The sequence below is a fragment of the Hippopotamus amphibius genome, chromosome 13 (assembly GCF_030028045.1).
Source record: "Hippopotamus amphibius kiboko isolate mHipAmp2 chromosome 13, mHipAmp2.hap2, whole genome shotgun sequence".
Lineage (NCBI taxonomy): Eukaryota > Metazoa > Chordata > Mammalia > Artiodactyla > Hippopotamidae > Hippopotamus > Hippopotamus amphibius.
Genome location: NC_080198.1, coordinates 102,534,019 through 102,555,749, shown reverse-complemented (window position 1 = coordinate 102,555,749; position 21,731 = coordinate 102,534,019). Strand labels below are relative to the sequence as shown.

Genomic DNA, 21,731 nt, shown 5'->3' with positions numbered 1-21,731 from the left:
CCAGGCTTCCTCCCGAGTGTGAGCAGCGGGGGGCCGGGAGCAGCCTCCCTCTGCCCGCCCAGCCCCAGTGCTGCTGTTTTTCAATAAAACCGGAGTTGATGGAACCAGGCTCCGTGCTTTCCTGTGGTGACCTCCGTGCGACGCCGGGCCCGGCAGGGCTGCCTTCCAGGAGGCGCTGGGCTCTTCCTCCAGAGGCTGGAGCAGGCGCCCGGGGGGCCGTGGGCTGAGGCCCCCTTCCTGTGTCAGCAGCCCCAGCCGGCTCTCCTGCAGGCTGGGGGTCTGCCTGTCTGTCTGACACCTCCTTGGAGTGGGTGGGCTCTGAGGGGGGGTGTGAGGGGTGGGATCCAGGTGGGAGGGGCAGTGAGACCCCCGCGTCTGTAGGAAGGGAGTGTGATGGGGTTGGGGCGCCAGGCGGGAGAGCAGGGAGCAGAGGTGGGGCAGGGACATTGAGATTCAGGGTGGACACACACCCAGCTACATCCAGGGGCTCTGCAGCCCGGCTGTCCGCTGCAGGCCCTCCTCTGGCCGCTCTCCTGCCCTGGCCTGGCTTCCGGGTGGGAGGGAACGTCCTTGCAGGGTCCGCCCCACTGCTCCCTTCTCACGGGTGGGCTAAGTTGAAACCAGCCGCAGGCTGGCGTGGGATGCTCTGGGCCCTGCCTGCCGCACGTGGCTTCCCCCCGCGAGGCACGCGGTGGCCCAGGCTGGCCCAGGGATGTCCTGGGAGGCTTGTTGTTTGAGCAAGATGCCTGTGTGAAGCCCACCAGTGGCCTCGCCTCTGAGGTGACAGAGCATGAAGACAGGCTGCCACTCCGACACACAACAGAGGCGGTGGCGTGGAGGGGCCCAGCAGCTCTCCAGGTTCTGGAATGTTCCATCACGGTGGTCAGGCCTGGCCATCTGGACCCTGCACACCCCATGAGACCAGTGACAAAATCTCGAAGCCATGAGTAAAACGGGCCTGGGCACGATGAGCTGTGACGACCCACGTCACCGAGAGACGACGAGGCCCGGCCCCGTGGCTCCAGCCGCCGTGGAGCAGGAGCAGAGCCGGCCCGGCCCAGCTGCATGCGGCCCATCCACGTGCTCCCCCTGCCCTGCGTGGGCGCCGCGCCCTGCTGGGCGGGTGGCATGCAGAGCCTGGACCCGGACAGGATGCGGGCACGGGGGTGCTCTGGAAGCAGGGCCCCCGGGGAGGCAGGCAGCAGAGCAGTGGGGCACCTGTGCTGGTGAGGCGACCTCCCTGTGCCTGTGTCCCTGCGGTGCCGGGGGGCGGGCACCTGTGTCGCAGGCTGCTGGGAGGCTCTGCGGTGCACGGGCCGGGCCCGCCCTCGGCTTGCAGAAGGCCCGACACCTGGCCGGCGAGCACCCGTGCACAGGCCCCTCTGGCCCTCAGGACGGTCAGCCTGAGTTCTCCAGCCAGTACGTGGCCGCCCTGGCCCGGGAGGCTGTGGGAGCCAGGCTGCTGGCAGCTCCCCGGCGCCCGCAAGGTGGTGAGCCGCTGTCAGCCTCGGGGAAGCCAGGCTGGGCCACTCCCGACTCGGGCGCTCACCCTGGCTGTGGCCGAGCGGCTGAGAGCTGCGGACGTGGTGTTTCTCGCCACGGGAAGAATTCACACGGACAGGGCCGAGGACAGCTTCACAAGAGGCATTTACTCCAGGGGTGACTCAGCCCCCGCAGCCGGAGGGGGAAGGTGGCCCCAGCTGCATACTACGTGCTCGACTTGACCTTGGGGAAGGCCACACAGCAGGCTGGTGGAAACCAGCTCTCTTCTCCGCTGCTGCCTGGGGCTACAGACCAAATGAAGGTGAAAAATGCACACACCGGGGTAGGCACGCAGGGACCCGCGGTGGCCGAGGGCTGCTTGGAGACTCGGCAGGACGTTGGTGGAGCCGGGGGCCCGGGGCCTCCTGCAGTGGCGCCAGGTGTCCCCACGAGCGGCCGACACTCAGGCTCACCTTCAGGGGCACCTGCAGGTGGCGGCCAGAGGTGAGTGCCTGGCCTTCCTGCCCACATCCCAGGCTCCCACGCAGGCAGCCACTTGCTCAAAGACACACGATGGAACCCGGCCACAGCGGCTCAGGCTACGGACAGACATGCGCGTGCACACGCAGCAACAGGCAAACCGGATCACGGCACACGCACCCGGTCATGACGCCTCCACCTTGGCTGAGCCCCTCACCTGCCAGGGCCTCTGTGCAGCAAGGAGGCCTGTCGGGGTTTGGTCCAGCTGGCTTCTGGGGGGGGGGGGGGGGAGGTGTGGTCCCCCGGGGGGGATCAGAGGGGCCCTTGACCGTGGCTCGACAGCTCCCTCTAGACAGGAGGGTGGGGGCCGCCCACAGCTGCCGCCCCTGCCACCTGCAAGGCTGCTGGTAGGGTGAAGCGGGGCTTCCTGGGACCCTGCGGCCCCCACGTCTCCACCTGCCGCAGGAGTTCCCGTCCCTGGCTGGGCCCACAGGGCGAGGCGGGATGGGTGCAGGGCCCCAGGGGCGCAGAGCACGGCGGCTCCCGCGCGAGGGAGGAGAGAGGGGCCGTGGGATGGACAGGGGAGCCGTCCTTTCCTGCCTGTGGACCCTGCTGGGGGAGGCGTTCCGCAAGGCTTCAAGGACTCTGCCTCCTGGTTGTCCCTCCACCTTCCCCACCGCCCTGGGGGAGCCGGGACCCGAAGGCCTTCCCGGTGGGGACCCGGAGCCCCTCAGAGTTGCCAGCAGCCGTCGGGCTGGGACTGGCCGGGCATGTCCCGGGGCATCGGGGGCCCGTGAGGGCGGCCCGGGGCAGAGGGGGGTGGCGGTGGGGCGGGGCTGATGACGTCCCCCCCCGGCCCGGCAGGGTTGAGGGGCCCCTGCGCCCACCCCGCGCCTCACCTGCAGCTGCAGCTCCAGCGCTGGCACACGCTGCAGGGCCTCCATGGCGCCCCGGACGAGCGCTGGGACAAAGGCAAGACCCAGGGCAGCCTGAGCTGGCCTGGCAGAGCTGGAGCTGGGAGGGTGCCGGGCCCACCCCAGCCCCGTTGCCCTGGAAGCCCCCCGTGCTCCTTACCTGGCCCCAGCTCAACGGGCTGCGCCCACAGCCGGTGCTGGAAGGCGCCCTGAAGGGTGCTGCAGCCCAGCTCACATGCTCCCCTGCTGCCGCACACCCCCCACCCTGCCCCCCAGGCGGCCTGGCAATCCAGCCCAGCGCCCCCGCCGAAACCCCTGTGACGTGTCACGGGCGCGAGAAGCCACGAGGACAACCCCGTGGCACTGGGGCTGGGGCCTGGGAGAGGGGGCAGCCCGGCAGGGGGTGCCGGCTTGCTCAGTGTTTCTCAGAATTTGCTGCAAACCCTTTTGCCCCTTGGATAAGTGAATAATTTGTTTCACCGTAAGTTATGTGAACGGGCAGATGCTGCCTTGCCCTCTGTCCTCCGTGGGTTCCCTGGCTGACTTCCGGGGGCGCTGGTCCCGGGGTGCCCAGAGCAGGGCCAGCGGCTGCCCGAAGGCCTCGCGACCCTCTCTGTGCTTGCGGAGGGACACGGGTGTGGTGGGGAGTGGGGAGCCGCTTGCTGCAGCTCCTGGGTGAGGCCCTGAAGCGGGCCCGGCCTCCCAGGGGAGCTGCAGGGGTGTCCGGGTGCCTCTGATGGGAGGAGTCAGGACCCTGGCCCCCCTCACCGGGTGTGCAGACACCACCAGTCCTCCCGTGTGTCCCCTCCATTGTGTGACTGCCCGAATGACGGACCCTATGTAACCACTGTGCAGAGGGGCCGTGGCGATTGAGCAGAGCTGGCTTTCGCCCAGGGCTCTCCCTGGGGTCACCCACACTCCTAGCCTGTACCGTTCGGCCCGTGAGGGCTGGGTCCCAGGGCCTGGAGGCCACGGAGCCTCGGCCTGGAGTCTGCCCTGTGGGCCGCCAGCAGGTGTGTCTTGACCACCCAGCAGATCAGAGACGGCTGCCAGCCCGGCCCACACTGGGTTCACCTGTCTCCAGGACCCTGGCTGGGTCATGACCCCAGAGCTCTCTGAGCACAGCGCCATGTGGTGCCTCCTGAGGGCTGGCCGGTGGCTGGAGGCCCCTGCATCCCTCAGGGAGACATGGGGAGCGAGCCTCAATGCCTGCCTGTGGTGGTCGGCGATTACCCCAGGATGAGTGGGAACGGGCTGTTTCTAAGATGGCTCCCTCCAGATTTGGAACTTTTTCTTTCCTGTTTAACCAGCAGCTGAGCGCATGTCATTGCCATCAAATGGTTTCCTTCAGACCCATTACTTCCAAAAAGATTTCAAATGACACGGCCACGATGTAGGATGGGATCCCACGTAGGACGGGGTCCTGTGTAGCATGGGGCCCTGTGTAGGATGGGGTCCCCTGTAGGATGGGACCCGTGTAGGATAAAGACCTCAAGTTGGATGGGGTCCTGTGTAGAAACGGGCCCCATATAGGATGGGGCCCCGTATAGGATGGACCCTTGTAGGATAAGACCCCTGTCGGATGGGGCCCCGTGGAGGAAGGGGTCCCGCGTCGGATGGGGACTGGTGTGGGTTTGCTTTCCCACTGTAAGATGGAGGCCCGTGGAGGCCTTGGCGCTGAGGATAGGAGTTTCACCATCTTACAGGGCAGGTCTCTAGGGGTGGGGGGGGGGGGGGGAGGGCTCGGCCAGCTGTCACTTGGGAGCTGGTCCGGAGGCTGGCATCCAGCCCTAATGCCCACTCTCGGGCTTCCTCCATCCTCTGGCCAGCTCCCCCACAGACCCTGCCAGGGCATAGAGGAGCCAGGGCCCTATGGCTCCTGTTCTCAGCCGAGAGGCAGAAGAGAGGCCCCCACCCCCTGCAGTCGTGGTTGTGTCAGGGGAGGAGGTCCTCCCCTCCCTGAGGACTGAGTCAGGGGACAGGTAGTCTCTAGCGTCAAAGAACCCTTGAGGGCTGACAGCCGGTGGTGCGGCGTCAGAGAGGGCATGGAGGGGCCCAGGCTTGGAGTCTGTGCTGAGCCTGTGGCCTTGGGCCACCTCGAGACCCTGGCACTAACCCTGCTGCGGGCCCCGCCGCCTGGCTCCTACCAGCCTGGGGGTCCCAGTGCGGCCCCCTTCTTTCTGAGGCCCCTGTGGCTGAGGCAGGGGCCCCCAGTAGGGCACTTGGTGTTCCCTGAGGGCTGCTGGCTAGCAAGTGGCCGCCCAGACCGCTCAAGGGCCCCAAAACCAGGTTGGCCCTTCTGCAGGCGACACACAGCAGGGGGCAGGGAGGGGGCTGTGAGCCCCCAGGGGAGATGCTATAACCGTTCGTGAAATAGGAGCAACCCTGGCAACTCAGAGCTCACCTGCGAACTCAGGGACCTGCGACGCCTCCACTTCGAAGAGCAGCTCATCGTGGATCTGGGCAACCAGCCTGCAAGACACACAGGAAGGGGGCGCCCTGGTGCGCGGGCCTGCTGCACCCGTGCCTGCTCGCGCCAAGGGGTGTGTCAGCCGGCGTGGGGGGCATGTGGGCGCTGCAGGGTGCTGGCCAGTCCGCCAAGGCTTTGGTTCAAGGTGCCCGTGAGGACGTGGCTCCGTGGGGAGTGGAAGGACCCAGGCAGGGGCTGGAGGGCGGGGGTCACGGCACGGTCACCAGGACAGCCTCCAGGAGGAGAACACAGGTTAGACGTGACGTGACTGAAGGCAGAGGGCCAAGGACAAGGGCGCAGGCAAACCGCCCCTCCCCCCCCACTGCCACCACCACGCGGGACCTGACGCGGACACCGTGGGGCTGAGCATGTTGAGGAAGAAAAGCCCCCCTCGGACTGTCGTGGGGGGGGACCCTGACAGGGACTGACCTCTCGTCGAGGCCACGGTGCAGGCACAAGACCCCCGCATGTCCCTGCTCCCAGATCCTGGCCCACAGCCTGGTCCCTCGCGGCGGCCCTCCTGGCTACGTCCTGCCCCTGCCACCACGCCCCCCCCCCCCCCCCCGCCTGGCTCTGGGCCCAGGGCTGAGCCCCAGAGGAGGGGTCTGCACTCACTCCAGCCCCTCCGCTGGGCGGGTCTGGACTCAGTGCCCCACTTCTCAGAGCCCCTCAGGCCTCCCCTTGAGTGGTGTCTGTCCCCACGTGCCTCAGGGGCGGGATTTGCAGTGGAAGGAGGTGTGGGGGCAACAAAGGCGCTGCTGAGGGCCAGGGGTCCCGCGAGAACGTGGCCTCAAGTGCCAGGGGCTGGCGGGCACGTGTGCCCGGGGCAGGCATGGAGGGGGTGCACCCCAGGGATAGGCCCTGGCAGCTCTGCCTTGGCCGCACAGAACACGGCCTGGCAGGATCTGGCCTGCGTGGGCCAGGCGTGCCCCGTGCTTAGAAGGTGGGGTCTGGGTTGGTTTCCGACACCTGCTGGGGGCTGTGACCCCAGACCCGGTACCAGCCCCTCCTTGGGACAGATGAAGGAGGCTCGCCCTGTGCACTCAGGGAGGGGAGAGGTGTGGGGCAGGTGGCCCGCAGGACAGACGCCGGGGCCTGTAGCCCTCGGGAAAGGATGGTGAGCGTGGGGGGTTGGGGGGTGCCCTGCCCTTTGTGTGACCTGATCTCTGTCTCCAGGACGCTGCTTTTTAGGGAAGGGGCCACGTCCTATCCTTGTCACCTTACCGCCTGTGCACACCTGTCACCTACCTCCTGTCCACAGCAGGCACAGTGCTGGCAGGCAGGGGCAGCATGGGCAAAGCTGGAGGCCCAGAGGCACCAGGAAGCTGGGGCTGCATGGGGAGGGGGGGCGAGGGGCCCGGGCCGTGGTCACCATGATGATGGGTCCCAGCCAGGGGCAGCGAGCAGCTCTTCAAGCCCAGTGCAGAGACAGATTGCCCTGGCGCTTTCAGAAGCTGTGCAGGACTTTGCAGCCAAGAAGCACAGGGCTCTACGTCGACCCACTCTCCCCCCCTTCTCTGCTGCTGGGTGGGCTGGAGGTGAGGCTGCGCTCCCAGCCACCCGAGGTGCACACCCGCGAACTCCCAAGGAGCCTCTTTAAAGGCTGATGTGTGCGGGGGTGGGGGGGTTACCCTTTCTCCCACCCCACTACTTTCTCGTTCTGCCTGCAAGGGCGCTGTGACTGCTGCAGCAGCCACCCCCACCATGGCACCAAGAAGGAAGAGGGCCTGGGAGCCAGAGGCACCTCCGTCCTGCTGCCCTGAGCCTCCGAACCGAAGTCAGCGGCTGGTGCGGGACTCCTCATGACGGGGGAAAGGCCAGCTCCCAGAGTCTGAGCTGCTGTGCCCAGGCCCGGCACGCCCTTGGGGGAATGAGTCCACAGGGCATGCTGGACCCAGACCGGGGAGCAGGCTGCGGGCTGGTGTTTGCTTTCTTAAGCAGACTTCAAGGCCTCTGGTGGGGACTTAGTTTTCCAATGGGCAGAAACCTCAGAACAGGCATTTGTATCTTTTCCCAGATTTAGCAGAAGTTTTCACACTTCTTGGAATGACATTGTGAAATTCTGACTTGCTGGTGTGGCAGCAGCCTAAGAATAGGCTTGACTCGCGAGTCACTCACACGTCACTCTCACAGCTGACTGCGGTGTTCCCACCTTTCCAGCTGGAAACTGGGGCACAGGAAATGCACAGGAGGCGCCTGAGTGGGGCAGGTGAACCCAGGGGTCGGGCCCGTTGTTTCCTGGGAAGCAAGCTGATTGCTGAGAACGTCCCGTCCCCTTGTCCTGAGCTGACAGGCCGCACGGCCGTGCTCCCAGGGGGACGGGCACTCCAGCAGAGCCTGCCCTCATCTGTCCGTGGCCCGGCGTCCGTGGCCGCCCGGGGCAGCACCCTTCCAGGTGCCCCAGCTCTGAGCACGCCGTGATGATGCATCCTGAGAGCACACGTATGCGGAGGCCCCATCCTGGGGCTCGATCCCCCAGGCCCTCCCGCGGTCTGGCCGCAGTCCTCAAGAGACACGGCGAGGCCCCACGCCCTCGCGGTCATGCTGTGGTCCTGACCTGCACAGGTGATCGCAGACGGCCACGCCAGGAAGGACACCTCTCACAGGCCCCTTGCTCACAGGTGGCAGCTGGCGGATGGCCACGCTGGTGCCCGGAGGGTGCGGACCCCGAGGGCCTGGGACACAGACATCCAGCCGGCACCACAGGGGCAGCGGTGTGACAGGGCTCACGTCCACCTGGGCAGGGCGCAGCTGAGCGTCCCGAGGCCGCAGTGCATGGGGCTCAGCCTGAACGCCTCCCAGGCTGCCCATCCTCACAGCCACGAGGCTCACTGGGTCCTCTCTGCACGCTGACCACGCGCCCACCCCCGTGGCCACAAGACGTGGGTGAGGGGGGAGCTGGGCATCAAGAGTCAATGATGGGTGGTGGGGAAGGGCGGCGGCCAGACCGCGGGCTGTCCACCTGCGTCTGCCATCCAGGCCGCGAGGGCCCCCTGCCCTGGAGGCAACTTCAAGGAACGGGTGGGGCAGGGGTCAGCATGCTTTTGCCCTTCTCAAGTCCTGGGGGCTCGGTCTCTGTGCCCCTGCAGTCCCTCTGAACTCTCAAGGTCAGGTTCTGTGAGCTGCTCTGTGTCCTTCCTGCTGGACCAGCGTGGGGCCCCCCACCCCCATAGGCCCCGCCTCCCTCCAGTCCACGCCAGCTGGCGGCTGCCACGGTCCAGGCCCTTCGCCGTGGGGCTTGCGGGCCCCTCTGGCCTCGTCTCCGTCCACCCTCCAGGGCCCAGGAGCTGCAGGGCCCCGCCCACGGCCCGCCCTGTCGTCACGGGAAGCCCAGGTCCTGCTGCCACTTGTCCCTCGCGGCTGCCCCTCGCTGCCCGGCGGGTCCTGTCTCCTCCCCTGGGCTCTGGGCACCTCCTCTGCCCCTTCCTGAGGCGGGAGAGCAAGAGCCCACCTGCTGGGCCAGGCCGGGCCACAGGTGCCCTCGGGCTGCGGCTGCATGGCCAGGTAGGCAGAGGGCAGGGCTGGCTGTGTGGGGAGACGACGGCAGAGGAACAGGCGAGCATCCTGGGAGGCTGCGGTGCCGCCCGCGGGGAAGCAGTGAGGCTGCGGTCCCCTGCACGGGCCCAGGCAAGGGGCACATGCAGCCAGGGAGGCCCAGCGCTGGTCCAGCTCTGTGAACCCGGCCGTGTTGCGTTGTGCTCTCAGGTGCCCTTCTCCACACGCAGGTGTTGGAATCACCTGCCTCCAAAGCTTCTTTCCAGCCTGACATGTTCTGAAGCCTAGAAAGGCCTGTCGTGGGGGTCCCACGTCGGAAGAGGGGGAGGCCACCTGCCGACAGCTCAGTGCGAGGCCAAGGGAGCTCTCTGGGCGACGGCAGCGCTTGGGGTCAGAAGCCCCCCGGCCTTCCTGCCCCAGCTCGTGGGCAGATCCTGTAGCTCCACCCGCTGGGCACTTCGGGGCGCCTGGACGAGGTGCAGGAGCTCCCGAGACGCATTTCAGTCACACTGCTTCAGGCAGATAGCAGCTCACGCGTGGCCCGCGTCTGCCCGTCCCAGGCCTCCCCTGCCCCTCGGGGAGAACAACTCAAGTCCACGTGCACAGCGTGGCATGATGCAACAAACGTGCTCTGTTATGAAACGCGTTTCCTGAGGACTGCAGCGTGCTGGCGACGGGGTGGCCACCAGGTTTCTGAATTCCTGGGTGAGGACTGTCACCAAAAAGCCCCAGGTCCTCATACGCCAGCTTCCCTTCCCCATCCCACGGAAGCCGGAGACAGACCAGACTTCCTAGATGAACGACGTCGCGGACACAGAGCCACCGGCTGGCTTTTGGCTCCTGCCAAGACGGAGCACGCGTGCAGGCCCGCACACCCCCGCTCAGTTTACCCTCAGAAATGACACGCGTGAGCGGGACGCACGGTTTCAGGACCCAGTCGGGGAGCCATAAGGATCCCTGGATGGAAGAGGCGCCTGGCCGCGGCGTGTGCGTGTTGGGGAGGGGGCAGACCCAGCGAGAGGAGAGCCCTTCCCATGCGGCTCCTGACCCTCAGCTCCCACAGCTGCTGCAGAAACCAGCGCCAGCAGCCCAGACCCCAGACCCCGGCGCAGGTACCGCAGGGCACTTGGGGTAGCGCTTCCATCCTGCCGGTCTCAGCATCTCACCCTCGGTCCTTCCTTCCAGCCCCGGGGTGACAGCCAGAGTGTGGTCTCCTCTCTAGGGCTGCGAGGTGAACCGTGGACCAGAGGAAGCGCCAGTGCAGGGGCTGTGAAGCGGGAGGCCGGCAGCAGGGGGCCCGGGAGGGTCTCCTCCCCTCTCCTTTACTGGGACGCGACCCCACATTCCTGGGCCAGGGCCTTTGCCTGGGACACACTTCTGTACAAAGTTGTGCAATTGCCAAAAGAATGTAGGCTCAAAAGTCAAAATGAACAGGGGGAAACATTTGAAGAAGTAAAGACAGAAGCTTGTTTAGGAAAGATGAAAGCTCTCAGGTAAGGGAAAAACCCTATGTCTTGAGAAAGTAAAATAACATCAGAAGCCAAGAGAAAACTGTAAGCTCACAGGGAAGAGGGTGACCACAGGCCAGTAGGTCCCTGTGTCCCAAAGGTGGCAGGAGGAGGGTCCAGCTGTCCTCTGTGCTGGCGACACCCCGTAGGGATGTGGAGGGAGCAGACGCCCCTCAGGGTGGGGCCCGTGAGACCCCTTAACATTTCATGAGGTTTCACACCAAACCTGCCACGAGCTTCCTCCCCAGGTGCGGACAGGCTGACACCCGGAAAGGACTCCTCAGCCCGGCGGGCCCGTGCTGGCCCACATGCGGAGCCTGGGTGGGGTGGGGCGGCAAACGCACATGGAGACCAAGGAGGGCGGAAGACAGACCTCCTGGGGTCGGACGTTCAGGCTTCCCTGGGGGCCCCAGGTGAGCTGCCGGGAGGGGTCCTGGGATTCAGGAGGAGAACGCACCTGTCCCACCTGCGCCCAGGCCAGGGCCTCGGGGGGCTTGAGGGTGGCTGTGAGCCAGCCAAGCCTGGGACAGGCGCGCCTTGTCACCCAGACGCCCGATGCACCCTCTGCGCGGGGTGTGTGCCCCGGGGGAGCAGCCGAGGCAGAGACGGAGCCCGGTGAGAGCCCTCGAGGGGCGGGGGCCGCGCAGGAGCCAGGCCTCCGGCTCGCTTACCGTGGGCTGGGAGTGGGCACGGTGTGGAGCCCCCATGTCCCGTCCGAGGGGCCGTGGGGCCCACCCGCCTCCAGGGCGGGCAGCTGCGCGTGTGCCCCTGGGGCTGTGACAGAAGGGGTTCAGGCTCACCGAGGGGAGACGCGCTTCTGCACAGGCAAGCTGGGGACACTCAGCGCCCTCCGGGGTGAGTGGGTCCAGGCCGCCTCACTCAGCCCCAGCGGGGAACCCGGGGCTCTCCCTCCCGGAGCGCCAGCAGCAGCTTGGCTCAAGTGGTCCCTCAGATGGGGGCTGGTGAGCTCGTCAGATCCGGGCCCACGGAGGGAAGTGGCCGGCGTGTCTGCTTCCAGGAAGTGTGTGTGCCCACCGGCCGCAAGCAGAGCAGCAGGCCTCCCACCCGAGCCCTGGGGAGGACAGGTCCACGTGCTGGGCTGGGCCCAGGCAGGCTGGCTGCTCACTTACTGACCTGGCCGTCAGGGTGGGAGATGCGGCCACTGCCGTGAAGAGGCGGATCATGGCCATCTTGCAGAGGTCCGCGGCCGAGCCTGCGGGGCACAGAGGGTGCTGGTACGTGAACGGGGTGAGGCCCTGGGCCCTGCAGCCCTGCCCACCCAGGCTATCTGAGTTTTCTACACTGTGCTACGCGTGACCCCACATCCAGCAGGTTAGAACCACACGGATCTACCATCTCTCAGTTCTTGCATCTGTGGCTGGGCCTTTGCTCAGGGCCTCACAGGCTGAGGTCAGTGTGGACCTGGCTCTGTCCTCACCTGGAGGCCCCACTAGGGAGGGCCCACTTTCAGATGACCTCAGGTTGCCAGCAAAATTCATTTCCCTGCAGCCACGTGACTGAGGTTCCCATTTCCTGGTAGCTGTGACCATCCCCAGCGTGCAGTCTGCTCCTCCAAGGCTAGAAGCCCTGACTCTGACCCCTAAGCCTTCTGTCGAGGGTCCCCCTGACCAGGTGAGGCCCACCTGGGATTCCCCTTCTAACGAGCTCAAGTCAGCTGGCTGGGGACCCTACACCTGCAAACCCCCTTTGGCTGTAACACGATCTGCCCCTGGGAGCAGTGTCTCAGCTCACGGGTTCTGACCACACGTGGGCTGTGCCTGCCGCACCAGCCGACAGAATGAGGGAGCCTGGACAGCGGCCGTGGGCTCTGCCCCCACTCCCTCCTGCTGTGCTGCCTGTGACCCTCGCCCAGCCTCAGCCTTCCAGTGCGCGGATGGGGCCGTGCTACAGGGTGGGATCCCACGGTCAGTCGGGCACGCTACGAGACGCTGGCCAGCGTAGCGGACATGCTAACTCCAGCGCCAGGCGCGTGGTTGGTGTCTTAACAACCGGTTCTCATCATGGGAAACAGACTGCAGTTCGGATTTCCATTCCCAGCTTTAAGCTGCTTTAGCTGTTCAAGGTTCCTGAGGTTCACAAAGAAATAAAACACCGCAGTCAATGGGCTGCCTTCCTCCACCGCAGGGCAGCACTTCCCACCAGCGCGGCAGGGAGGCTGGGCACTCGGGTCTGGTCTCTGTGGCCGACCTGCCAGCCGAGGGGTCTCAGCGCCAGGGAAACCCTCTGCTGGGGTGGGATGTCGGGAGGTTTGCTACTTTAGGAGGAGTGGGCAGAGCTGAGAAAGAGGAGGTGGGGGGGCAGGGAGCAGAGTCGGGGGGCAGGACAAGGGAGCAGGCCTGCCGGGTCCTGCGTCTGCCAGCTGGAGGCAGAGCTCCTGGTGGCCCTGGCTCTGCTCAGCACGGACGAGGGCGGGTCACGTGTCCAGAGATGGCCCCGCGGCAAGTGGCTCAGTGGGGAGATGCTCCCTCTGTGAGAGCTCGACGTGTGGCCAAGCCTCCTCGTCAGCGTCCCACACGGAGACATGTGTGTGCCTTGGTTCTCCAACCGCGACCCCTGACGTCACAGGTGGGGACGATCCCCGACGCCCAGGCGCCCCCTGGTACCCAGTGTCACACCTCCCCTCCACACAGAGACTGTTGCTTTCACCATTTGAACGCTGGGGCTAAAGATGACTGAGGAGTCTTCACAACGGTGGGGGAGCCACGGGCGCCACTCCCGCAGCCCGCCTCCAGCTGCGGATGTGTGGCGGGTGCGCCGGGCTCGGCTGCCACCCCACCTGTCTCACACCTGCCAGGCACAAGGGGTGCGGCAGAGGGTCCCAGCCGAGGGTCAAGGGACTGAACTCCGGGTCTGGCCCCAGCGCTGGCCGGACGCCCTCCCGGAGCCCGTCTCCCGGCTGCAGAGCCGGCCTTGCCGGCGAGCGTCACGGCCAGGAAGCCGACTCCCGCCCGTGCTGCGCCTGCCCCGCGGCTCCCGCCAGAGCAACCGCCAGGACGAGAGCGGGGAACACCGCGACACGCATCTCGTGGGGCTGAAAACCCGCGAAGAGAGGGGCTCCGGCACCTTGCACCACGAAGTTCACCGCCTGCCGCTCTGCCTGCGCCCGGAGCTGCGGGTCGCGGGCCCGGATCCTCGGCAGCAGCCTCCTCCTGCCCGCGACGGACGCCACGCAGCCTGCACCACAGGGAGGAAGAGCAGGATGAGCAGCCCCAGCGGGCACGGCGCCCGGTGGGCCCCCTCGGTGGGCACGGCTGCGCTCAGATCCGGTCCCGGGGCCCTGCGGGACCCCTCCCCGCTGCAGGCGGGTTCTGTGGTGGGAAAGCAGGGACGGCAGCAGCGTGGCCTTCGCTGGCCTGGTGGCATGTTTTGCGCCCTTTCTAACTTCTCGCTGTGCTTCGATCTGATGTAGACAGGAAGGGCGGTCTTCTCACTATGAAGGTGAAGAACCACTTGTGGGACTGGGTACAGAAATAATTGTGGACTGTGTGGCAGCTGGAATGGGGCAGAAAAGCATCAATCCTTCGTTCACTCAAGGAGGGTTGATGGTCTGCATCAGAGACCACACCTTACACACACGAGGGCACATCCAAGCTTTGCGGGGCCTGACGTGTCCGTAAGTTGGGGTCCTCTTTAAGAAAAGGGACACGGAGATACTGTGTTGGTCCTGTTCCTGACCAGTGAGGACTTTGGTTTTCTAGGTGCTGGTAAGAACGAAATTCCCAACTTATACTTTTACGTGTCTGAGGAGTGGAAGGATTTCTCATGTATACAATAATTATAAAAACGATGCTGTGTTAAGCACCTGCTACAATGCCAGGCCACATATAATTAAAGTCCCGACAGTTGCAGGCAGTGAGAACAGGGAGGGCCATGTTTCCGACTGGCCCGCTGTCTCTGCCTCTGTGTGTGTCTCGTGATTTCTGACTGGATGCTGGGTATTGTGCGTTTCAGGTTGTTCAGTGCTGGGGTTTGGTGTCTTCCTTTCGAGAGTGTGAGGCAGGCCTAAGGTACCTGCAGATCGCCTGATCCTTTTCAAGCCCGTTTTTAAGCTTTGTTAGGCTGTTTAGAGCAGCCTTTCGTCTAGGGCTAGTCTAGACCTACTACTAAGGTATTAGCCTTCTGGGGTCTCCACTGAATGTCCCAGATGTCCAGTGAGCACCTCCAGTCCAATGGTCAGAATGCAAACACCTCCTGGCCCTGTGTGAGCTCTGGGACTATTCAGCCTACTGCTCCCCAGAAATGATTCTGCTTAGTCCTGTGGAGTTTCACACTCTGCACGTGTATCTTAGTATTAAAGACAGATGGGAGAATCCTCTGAGGATTATGGAGACTTTTTCTCTATAACTACCTCCTCTCTGATACTCTACCTTGCAAAATCCGGTTGCCTCTGCCTCCCCAGACCCAATCCTTGTCTCCTCAACTAAGCAGGACCACCGTGATCTGCTTGGGCTCCCCTCCTGCACGGTGGTCTGCGCCCATAGACACAGGGTGTCGAGGGCTCCCCTCCTTTGTTTCTATTCTTTCAGAGACCCGAGTAATACACTGCCTGTGATCCTGTGCCTGGAACGGTTGCTTCGTACCTTCTGCCCAGTTTTCTAGTTGCTTATGGTGGGAGGAAGGTCTGAACTCCTCTGTGGCCCAAAGTGGAGGCCCCTGGTTCCATACATTTCAAATCTTGCTTCCAAAGCTTGCTGGCGATTATAGCTCCTGTTCACGCTGCGAGATAACCTCTGGCCCTGCACCTTCCTGTCACTGCCCTCGGGAAGTGGGCAGCCGTGGAAGGAATGCTCCCAGGAGCCATTCCTGTGCCAGGACGGCTGGCATCCCTCAACCGTGTGTGGAAGGAGCAGCAAACCTCAGGAACTCCCACAATGAAATCCGAACTAAATGAGCCACCAACCCAACTTCCCTTAAGCTGGATTCAAAGAGTGGCCATGGCCACGGCAACACCACGTACCAGGGAAAGGAGTGTGGCGGAGGCAGGTGGAGTGGAGGAGGCCACAGTCTCCGTGACGCTCAGTTAAAGTACCCTGCTTTTGCCAGTTTTACAGAAGAGGTGACCACGTGAATGCACCGCAGGGCCTCTCCCGAGGCCTGGGAGGAGGGGCCCATACAAGGAGAGCCCTGAGCTTTTTTTTTTTTGGCCGTGTAGCACACGGCATGCAGAGTCTAGTTCCCCGACCAGGGATCAAACCCGCACCCCCTACAGTGGAAGCCCAGAGTCTTAACCCCTGGACCGCCAGGGAAGCCCCAGGGGGACCCTGAACTTACAGCTTCGTCAACATCCTGGCCAACCTGCCCAGCCCCTGTCCGCCCCAGGACAGGTCAGTCTGCCTGCAGGGAGGGCGCAGGCTCACACCATCCCCTTCACTGCTCATCCTGCTGTCTCCACCGCCTTCCCTGCACCTCTCACCAGTGGCTCTGCCCCCCTGCCCTCTCCCCGGGGCTTACTGAGCTCACAGCCCCGTCTCTGCTCCCGGGTGCTGGCTCTGAGCAGCGCCCCTCCTCTCTTCCAATTTGTGAAAAATGAAACCCAGGTTCTTTTCTGACCTGCGTAGTGCTGTGCGGGGTCTGGGCAGGCCTGCCTCTTCCTGCCCTCCCCCACCCAGCAGTTCCTGGCCTCTCATGTCTCCTCAGGGGTCACCTCTTTTCGTGTCCCCAGGGTCACCCTCTGCTGCTCTCTGCCCAGGGCCCTGGGACTCTCCCACACCCGGGTCTCCTCCTCTGACGCTGTCTGGATGTACGTGTTCACCTGTGGGTGGCGCTTCCCTGGACTGTGGCTCTGGGAGAGCGGGGAGCTCCTGTCCCCGGTGTCAACACAGTGCCCACCACAGGGTGGGCGCCCAACAAATGTTTGTGGCATAATTTAACGATCGTTGAGTGTCTGCCCAGAAGTGTAACTGCTGGGTCAAAGGGCAGGCATGTTTCACACTGGGACGTGTAAAGCCCCACAGCCCTTCGAGAAAGCTAAGAACAGGGCAGGGAGGCAGAGCCGTGCAGTGGGGGCGGGGGTGGGGGGCTGGCTCGGCTGAGCTGCCCGGCGGGGGCCCAGCCTGGCACCACCTGTTGGCTGTGTGGACGCGGGAAGCTGCCTAGCCTCTCAGCGCTCACTCTCGGCACCTGTAAAGCTGGGCAGTGATCCTACCCAAGCTCTCGAGTTGCAGTGAGGATCGCGTAGGTAGTTATGGGAAGCGTGGACGCCACGCCTGGCCACACTGTGCGGCTCGAGGGCCTGCGCCTGACCGTCTCTCCTCCTGCAGGGACCCTGGCTGCATGGACTCATCAGTTCTGGGTTCTATCACTGTTTTCACATTTCATAATTGAAAGTATTCTATTTTTCCCAAGTGTGGGGGGGCCCAGTGAGGAGGCTGCCGGCGTCACCCTGGGCTGTGTGGCCTCTGCAGGGCTCACCCCCAGGCCCAGGAGCCCAAGGCCTGTGGACACGCGCTGGGAGATGGAAACGGTCTGCTGGCTTCCTCGGGCCTCCGGAGGCTGCAGGAGCTGAGCCCTGACCCCGCAAAGGCGGGTGTCTGGACGTGCGGCCAGGCCAGGGGGATCCCGTGGGGGGGCCGCCCGCACTCACGGGCTCCTGAGAGGAAGGGCATCGGCCAGCCCCTGCGACAGGCCGGGGCCCTGTGGGACGGGCAGCGCCTCCCTGGGAGGCTGGCCTGCGGGGCTGCTTCGCAAGTGACCCCCGTGACGCCGCGGGCGCTGACTCTCTGCTCTGCGTCTGCGTCGTGGGCTTCGGCTCCGACACGGATCTCCCTGCTTCCTGTTTCTTTGCTCGACTCTGCTGCTCCTTCCCAAGTGCCTCGTGTTGAATACAGTCATTTATGTTCAGAAATTTTTCTTTCTTTTTAAAACACTCTTGTAAAGAATTCCTGCACATCTAAGTGAAGGTCAGTTTGGCCACGTCTCATGGGTTTCCGCTGAGATACTTATACCGTCATTTATTTCTAAAATGCTTGTCTGGCTTGGGACTTCTTTTTAAAACCTTAAATTTAGGAGTGGACTGATTTTTCCAAACAGGCAGACGGAGGGATGGCCCCACATATGGACATAAAACTACCTTTTTATGCCACTGTGGTCACAGAACACATTCTATTTGATAGTCTTTGAAATCTGTGACCAAAGTGTGGTGGAATTGTATAGATACACACATGCTGTTCCTAAGAACACGGGTCTCCACTGCTAGGTGCAGGCTTTTATCTTTCTGTGTATCCCTCCATCTATCACTTCTAACTCAAGCTAAGTCTTGTTGCCTCAAGAAGAGCCTGGCTCTGGACCCTCCCTACGTGGAGCCTGTTGGTCCTACTTGTCCAGCAGGGGCTGGACGCTCGCCCAGTCCCCCCCCCCGCCCACCCTCCCCCCTGTTCACCTACCCACCGGAGGAGCAGGGGCTGGGAGGCCACCCAGCTGTGCAGAGAGGGCGTGGCAGAGGGAGGGGCCCGCTGATGGCTCTGCCTGCAGCTAGCTTACCTGTCTGCTGACACCGGGCAATGGTCGCCTGGGTGAAGTCCTTGATTTTCTTGTACTTCTGCAAAAAACTCTCCAGAAACTGGGCAGCTTCCTGAACGGTGACTCCGAGGCAAGCAGCCAGCCGCTCCTTCCCTGTGTGGGCAGAAGCACGGTCAGGGGCCAGCCTGACTCTCACCTGGCGGGCCCGAGGCCTGGGCAGCAGCCACCACACGTGGAAGTGAGCCCACAGGCAGGCTCCTGGAAGACTCGGTGAGCCAAGGTCTAGTTGGCACCACTGGTCTCTTCTGATTGGTCAGGATGGGGCTGGTTTTGGCTTTACAAACTAAGCGCTCGTGCTGGCCTGCCTGGACCGGCGCCTGGTAAACATTTATTTACTCAACAGTTTTGCTGAGGGCCTGGCAGGTGCTGCAGGAGCAGCCCTGGATGCAGGAGACACAGTCCCTGCCCACAGCCGAGGAAGGCCTGCCTGAGGACCCGGGGGAGGCTGAGGAGGGCCAGTGAAGGAAAGAGGATGGGAAGGCTCCAGTGCCCGGCCACGAGGAGCTCCCATCATTGGAACTTTTTTGTGAGACACTTTTGGTTCAGACCAACATTTGTTTCCTAGAGGATGCAGGTGTTCTGGCGAAGCTTCTCACAGCAAGGTCTCTTGTCAGGACGGCACCCCGAGTTCCAGGACGGCACCCCAAGTTCCAGGATGACACCCAAGTTCCAGAACAGCATCCCAAGTTCCAGGATGATACCCGAGTTCCAGGACAGCACCCCGAGTTCTAGGATGACACCCTGAGTTCTAGGACAGCACGCCGAGTTCCAAGATGACACCTGAGTTCCAGGACGGCACCCCAAGTTCCAGGATGACACCCGAGTTCTAGGACAGTACCCCGAGTTCTAGGATGATACCCCAAGTTCTAGGACAGCATCCCAAGTTCTAGGATGACATTCCAAGTTCCAGGATGACACCCGAATTCTAGAATGGCACCCTGAGTTCCAGGAGAGCACCCCAGGTTCTAGGATGATACTCGAGTTCTAGGATGGCACCCCGAGTTCCAGCACAGCCCTCCAAGTTCCAGGATGACACCCCAACTTCCAGCACAGCCCTCCAAGTTCCAGGATGACACCCCAAGTTCCAGCACAGCACTCCAAGTTCTAGGATGACACCCGAGTTCCAGCACAGCCCTCCAAGTTCTAGGATGACACCCGAGTTCCAGCACAGCCCTCCAAGTTCTAGGATGACACCCGAGTTCCAGCACAGCACTCCAAGTTCTAGGATGACACCCGGAGTTCCAGCACAGCCCTCCAAGTTCCAGGATGACACCCCAACTTCCAGCACAGCCCTCCAAGTTCCAGGATGACACCCCGAGTTCCAGCACAGCACTTCAAGTTCTAGGATGACACCCAAGTTCCAGCACAGCCCTCCAAGTTCTAGGATGACACCCCGAGTTCCAGCACAGCCCTCCAAGTTCCAGGATGACACCCCGAGTTCCAGCACAGCCCTCCAAGTTCTAGGATGACACCCGAGTTCCAGCACAGCACTCCAAGTTCTAGGATGACACCCCGAGTTCTAGCACAGCCCTCCAAGTTCTAGGATGAGACCCGAGTTCCAGCACAGCACTCCAAGTTCCAGCATGACACCCGAGTTGCTGTTGATTCCAGGTCCCAGGCAACCACTAATGTTTGCGTTCTATCAGTGCAGATTTTCTTTTCATTATTTATTTATTTTTTTAAAGATTGCAAATTAGTGGTTTCTTTATTATTATTTTTTTAATTTATTTCTTTTATTTATTGGCTGCGTTGGGTCTTCGTTGCTGCACACGGGCTTTCTCTAGTTGATGCGAGCGGGGGCTGCTCTTCATTGTGGTGTGCGGGCTCCTCATTGTAGTGGCTTCTCTTGTTGCAGAGCATGGGCTCTAGGGCTCCTCACTGTAGTGCTTCTCTTGTTGTAGGGCACAGGCTCTGGGCACGTGGGCTTCAATAGTTGTGGCACATGGGTTCAATAGTTGTGGCGCACGGGCTTAGTTGCTCCACGGCATGTGGAATCTTCCCAGAGCAGGGCTCGAACCCGTGTCCCCCTGCATTGGCAGGCGGATTCTTAACCACTGCGCCACCTAGGAAGTCCTCATTATTTTATTGTGATAAAATATATATAACATAAAGTATGCCATACTGTAAATTAATTTTGAGTGCTCCAGAATTTCACATAAATGGTGTAATGAAGTATGTACTATAAATGCTCCCTGTACTTGGCTTTCTTCTTCCTCTTGGCGTAATGATTAGAGGTTCATCCACATTGATGATTGTATCAATAGGTTGTTCCTTTTTCTAAAAAAATTTGTGTATTCATGTATTTATTTATTGATTGATTTTACTGGGTCTTTGTTGCTGCACGAGGGCTTTCTCTAGTTGTGGCGAGAGGGAGCTACTTTTTGTTGTGGTGCATGGGCTTCTCATTGCTGTGGCTTCTCTTGTTGCGGAGCATGGGCTCTAGGCATGTGGGCTTCAGTAGTTGCGGCACATTGGCTCAACAGTTGTGGCTCCCGGGCTCTAGTGTGCAGGCTCAGAAGTTGTGGCACACGGGCTTAGTTGCTCCATGGCATGTGATATCTTCCTGGACCAGGGATTGAACCCCTGTCCCCTACTTTGGCAGGCAGATTCTTAACCACTGTGCCACCAGGAAAGTCCTTCCTTTTTTAAACTGCAGTGTAGCTGATCTGCAGTACTGTGTTAGCTCAGGTGCACAGCGCATGAGTCAGCAGTGCGTGTCTCTCCTCTGGAGTGGGTCAGGCTGCCCTCTTCTCACGTGTAGTCATTCTGGATCACATCCTGGCTACTGTAAATAATGCATTGAAGACACTCTGGATTCTGTTATCATTCTCTCAGCAGCGCTTTTTTTTTTTTTTTTTTTTAATTTGGCCGAGTTGCGCAGCTTGTAGGTTCCTTGTGGGATCTTAGTTCCCCAGCCAGGGGTTGAACCTGGGCCCTCGGCAGTGAAAGCGTGGAGTCCGAACCACTGGACCCCCTGGGAACTCCTAGTACTGATTTTCTTAAAGGGGCAGCTAATTTGGCTAAAGTGAAACTTTAAATTTTGTCCCCCTGCAGTGAGCAGCCGCTGAAATCCCAGGTCAGTGCTTTTGGCCTTAGCCGGGCTGTTTGAGGTCTGCCTGATTCATGCACAGTCAGGGGTTAGCCAGAGACGTGGGCAGAGCTGAAGCCCAGAATTTGGTGTTCTGCTGTGGTCTCTTCCTTCCGAGATTTCTCCCTTCACTTTCCAGACTCACTGGTTGCCCTGACCTCTGTCCTCTGGTTCTTCAAGCTAGCAAGAGTCTGGATTTCTGTCGGAGTTTTAGCCGCACACAACGTGGACAGGGGCTTGCCTTCAGGTGGAGAGCTACAAGGCGGGACTCATCCTGTACCACTCCTTCCTTCCAGGTGTCAGCCCACCTGCAGTGTCTGTCTGCTTCTGGCTGCTTTTCAGTACCTTTAGGTAGTTGTTTATTATACTTCAGCATACTCTCTAGTGGATGTCTGCGGGAGGGTGGTCTGATGGGATCGCCGTGACCATTGCCAGAAGACACACTCCTCCTTCTCCACGTCTGCAGCCAAGAAGGAATTCCTTTCCTTTTCTCTGGAGAGCTGTTGGGACACCCTGGGGTCAAGGTCCCCGCACGGGAAGAAAGCGTGATTCCGAGAGCAGCCGATGGTGCGGCAACTCTGGGAGCAGCAGCGATGGGCTGAGCTGGAGCCCGCAGGTCCGGTCACTTCTCCAGGCCCTGGTCCTCCTCATTCCCCACGCCCCTGCTGGGGGGTCTGTCACTCTCCAAGGCCATCGTGCCCCTGCCCAAGTAGGACGATGCTTGGCTCTGTGAGGGCTTCTGTCCTGTGTTCTGT

The 21,731-nt window shown here is 62.3% G+C and overlaps 1 protein-coding gene across 1 annotated transcript in view; it reads right to left on the bottom strand.

The window, feature by feature from the left end:
* Positions 1-1,787: 1,787 nt before the first annotated feature.
* POLN (DNA polymerase nu) overlaps positions 1,788-21,731 on the bottom strand; it is a 169,196-nt gene continuing 149,252 nt past the window's right edge. Inside the window, exons 21-26 of the mRNA XM_057704662.1 lie at positions 17,850-17,981; positions 13,434-13,544; positions 11,484-11,562; positions 5,281-5,348; positions 2,862-2,923; positions 1,788-1,967 (exon numbers count right to left, since the gene is read on the bottom strand). Of these exons, the coding sequence (XP_057560645.1) occupies positions 1,788-1,967; positions 2,862-2,923; positions 5,281-5,348; positions 11,484-11,562; positions 13,434-13,544; positions 17,850-17,981 (632 nt within the window). The remainder of the gene's footprint in view (positions 1,968-2,861; positions 2,924-5,280; positions 5,349-11,483; positions 11,563-13,433; positions 13,545-17,849; positions 17,982-21,731) is intronic.